General features: G+C 51.7%; 1 protein-coding gene across 1 annotated transcript; it reads right to left on the reverse strand.

The window, feature by feature from the left end:
• Positions 1–546: 546 nt before the first annotated feature.
• On the reverse strand, positions 547–954 carry DACRYDRAFT_110859 (uncharacterized protein; the record flags this gene model as incomplete). Its single annotated transcript, XM_040769135.1, has 2 exons — positions 547–843; positions 895–954. The coding sequence occupies 2 exons, from the start codon at positions 952–954 to the stop codon at positions 547–549; spliced, it is 357 nt and encodes a 118-aa protein (XP_040625314.1).
• Between the last annotated feature and the right edge of the window lie 3,106 nt (positions 955–4,060).

Here is a 4,060-nt window from a genome sequence, read left to right on the forward strand (position 1 = left end):
AGGAGGAGGAGGAGGAGGAGGAGGAGGAGGAGGAGGAGGAGGAGGAGGCGTAGGGAACTGGTAGCTATACCAGCCCCCCTTGTCAAAAATGAGAGGTCTCCAATCTTCTGGCACTGGCAGCAGTATGCAGTTTGGATTGTCATCATCACAAGTGCTGGGATCAGAGGGGCAGTAAGGTGAACCCCTACAAGGCAGAGGCCAAAAGGCTTGCCATGGTGGAGGTGGTGGTGGAGATGGAGGGGGAGGTGGTGTTGGAGTGCAAGATGATCTTGGAAGGATGGGGACGGGACTGGGAGTGTGGTACAAGCTGAGGGAGTCAATTGGTGACACTGGGCGTTGAGTCGGGAATGCAGGAGTAGTGCTGATGGGAGGGGGGAGGGGAGGGGCAGCATTCTCAGACAGAGAGGTTTGTTCTGGTTCCCCTTGCTCCACGACAGCAGCCACCAGAGGGGGAGATGGTGTTGGAGGGCGAGGCAATCTTGGAAGGACAGGGATGGGACTGGGAGTGCAGTACAAGCTGAGGGAGTCAATTGGTGACACCAGGCATCAAGTTGGGAATCCAGGAGTAGCACTGATGGGAGGAGGGGGGAGGGGAGGGGCAGCATTCCCAGACACAGAGGTTTGTTCTGGTCCCTCCTGCTTCATGACGGCAGCCACCTTGATGTCCATGATGGTGTCCTGCTCCAAGGAGTCCTCTTGCTCCAGGAAGACATCCTCCTCCTCCCACAACTCCTTTTCCTGCCGTTCCTGTTCCTGCTCCTGCCGCAGCTTCTGACGCTGCAGCTGCAGGGATTCCTGCAGCTGTTGCCAGACCTGCTGGCTATCCTGCTCCTGCAGTTGCTGCTACTGCTGCTCCTTCCACCTCTGTTGCACTTCCTCCAGCTGCTGCCTCACCTGTTCCAGCTCTGCCTTCATCTCCTCTGTCTCTGACACCACCTCCATGAGCTCATCCATCTCTCTGCTGAGGTCTTTGTGTTGTGATATCATGCTCTTCCTGTTGGCATCGGAATGAGCATGATCAAGAGGCACTGCAGCTACGGACTTGCATACAACATGGTGAAGGGAGGGCAGTCATGCTTTCATTGTGATGTTGTGAGCAGGAGAGGGGTAGCAAACATAGCAATGCCTTCATGAGGGCGAAGCCAAATGACTTTGGGTATGGTCACGCCTGTGATGGCTGTGGGGTGAGGGTGAGGCTGAGCAGCTTTGGCTACAGTATTGCCTTTGACAGCTGTAGGGAGAAGGTGACCTGCCTGGAGTATGGAGGATGATCTCTATGTCTGCAAGGAGCTGGTGATCTCTTCCTCTGATACTGGTTTGGAGGTGAATATCTCGACCAGTTCAATTGTCATGGAGACCAGTGATGGCAACCCACTGGGTGCATCTTCTTCTGCATTGCAGAGCTTATGGGATTGTGAAGTTGAAGGGGAGGGTAGTTGAAGCCATCTGGCAATGGGTAGGCTATCTCCCATAGTTGCCCATGAGGCCACCAACCTTTATCTGGAATGCAATTTGTGCTGAACTTGGATGTTTGGTAGTTCTTTGCAGGAGAGGATGGGGAAAACAATGGCCAGGTAAACAGCTCAAGTTCACATTTGGGAGAGGCAGAAGGGGCAGGTGCTCCAGGTCTGTTGTCCCAGTCATCATCAAGGACTTTTTGTCACCAAAGTGCCATGCCCAGTGTGCTTTCCCATTTGCAAACAGCTACTGCCTGTGGAGAGGATGACCAGCATACTTGTCATTTGGCTGCCATCTGTTCCAGAATAGGGAACACTGCTAGCAGGTCAGGCAGGGCAGACTTGGCTTCCACACAGCACTGGAAGGCATCATACATCATGGACAGTGTGGACACTTGTCTCTCAGGCACCATGCAGGATTCGAGATAGGTTATGCCTGCAAAGAGGTTAGTAGTGTTTACAGTCAGAAGGTAGATGTATGCACACCTTTCTGGAAGATGAACTCCCTACAGTACATCTGCCAACAGAGAAGGACCTCCCATTGTTTGTACACAGTTAGGATATGGTCCTCCAATGCATTGTTGAAGTCCTCCCACCTTTGTCTTCTGGTGTATGATGGTGGGCAACACTTCTTGAAGGTTGTGTTGAGCAAAGGCTTAGTTGGGTCCGGTCGTGGGATTAGGTCAATGTCAAGCCAGGTGAGCAAATAGTTGAGGCTCTCTGGGATGACAAACCAGTCCATGTTATCAATGGTAGACATAGTCAAGGAAAGGTATTGGAGGTTCTTGTAGAGAGGAAGGGGGAGTGTGGTGAGTGAACACCATAATCAGTAGTTCACTCAAGAGGGGTATGACACTTGTTTTCTTCATGCATGTACGGCTACTTAGAGCACCTGAGTAGTGCTCATGGAGGACTTGGTTTGGGGAGGAGGGTAAGGAAGAGCATCATCTTGCACACTAGTTGAAAACCTCGAAGCCAAGACACCCAGTACTCTGTGTGTGTCTGGCACCAGAGCTGTCCCTTGTGAAAGGTACATGCTCTGGGAGGGGGGGAAAGGGGGAGGGGAGGGGAAGCAAAACAGCATTGATGTTGTCAAGGGAGGAGACAATGAGGAGAGGAGACAATGAGGAGAGGAGACAATGAGGAGAGGAGACAATGAGGAGAGGAGACAATGAGGAGAGGAGAGGAGAGGAGAGGAGAGGAGAGGAGAGGAGAGGAGAGGAGAGAGAGGATGATGATGATGAGGAGGAGGAGGTTATCTGGAGGGGAAAGGTGTCAAACCCCATGACCTGTGCTGGGACATCAACCAGCATGAACACAATTTGTGGACATGTTCCATGGAGGACTGGACAGTTTATGCCATGGCATGAGACCCAAAACATCCCCACTGCCCTTATTGTGACGGTCCACCTGCAGATCCCCTCAGTGCAAAAGTTCATTGGGTGATCCTGGTCTGCAAAGCTTTCTCAACCATGCTGTCAAAGACACACAAATCTGGAATTGTTCATCTGTGATGGGTCAAACATCTCAAGGCCATGCATGTGTACTTGCAGCGCCATCTTTTGGAGAACCTTGCTTCTGTACCAAACCACGAAGTCAAGGAACTCTACAAAGATTTTGCAGGTAGTTGGTGCTGTGCCATCAATTGGCAACTCTTCCAGATGCCAATGTCTTTTGAATGAGCTGAGAGAATTTGGCTCATTGCCCAGTGCAAAGTGCATGACCTTCTTGGCATCGCAAACTTTGTGTCAGCACAGTACATAAGGAATTATGCCTTCACTCCCCTCAATTGGCCCTGGACATGTAATTTTGTCGGTGTTCTGTACGACACTGTTCCTGAAGCACAGCATGAGACACTGTTGGGCAATGGTGTGCCAATGCTCTGCTTTCACACTGTCAACAATGCTGATGAGTGTTTGACGGATGCCTGGGTCAAGCAACAACTGCAGATCCTGAAGCAAGCATCCTCTCCCTGCACACAAGCACAGTATGCTGTACATGAAGGCCAGATCTGTTGTTGCAATGCACCCAATCTCAAACACTTGAAGAATGCAAACTGACCCAGCAAGCATCAACACAAACATGCTAAGAAGCACAAAGAGGAGGAGACAGCTATGTCTGTGGACCTGCTGACTGCCTCTACTAGCAACTCTGTTGCTGCTACAGGCAACATCATCAACTGGGATGGTGCCAGTTGGGTCTGTCATGGCCTTTGAGATCAATTTGGTGCTCTGGGACCTAGCCAGGCCTTTCCCATCCTGGGGTCATCTGCAGCAGATGCCAACAAGCAAGACACTGCAGAATGGTGGCACTATCCTGGGTACTACCCTGGAGCTGGCACTTTGTCCATCCCCATCAAGCTGGGTGGTGGGATGATGTTGGAGTCTATGGTGGCAAGAACAGTGCCTGCAACTCCCAAGAAGGCACCAAACCTGCTTGCCAATCCCTCCTGGACCAAGAACATAGCTGAGCCCTTCCACGATCATGTTCTTGGCCATGTGCATGGAGAACCTGCTCTTCCCCCACCCCCCATGCCTCATGTGCATGCACAAGAGAGACTAATAGGTGCACTGCTGCCCCTTGCTTCTCCTCCAGCATCCTGT

This window comes from Dacryopinax primogenitus (assembly GCF_000292625.1).
Source record: "Dacryopinax primogenitus strain DJM-731 SS1 chromosome Unknown DACRYscaffold_19, whole genome shotgun sequence".
In the NCBI taxonomy this organism is placed as follows: domain Eukaryota; kingdom Fungi; phylum Basidiomycota; class Dacrymycetes; order Dacrymycetales; family Dacrymycetaceae; genus Dacryopinax; species Dacryopinax primogenitus.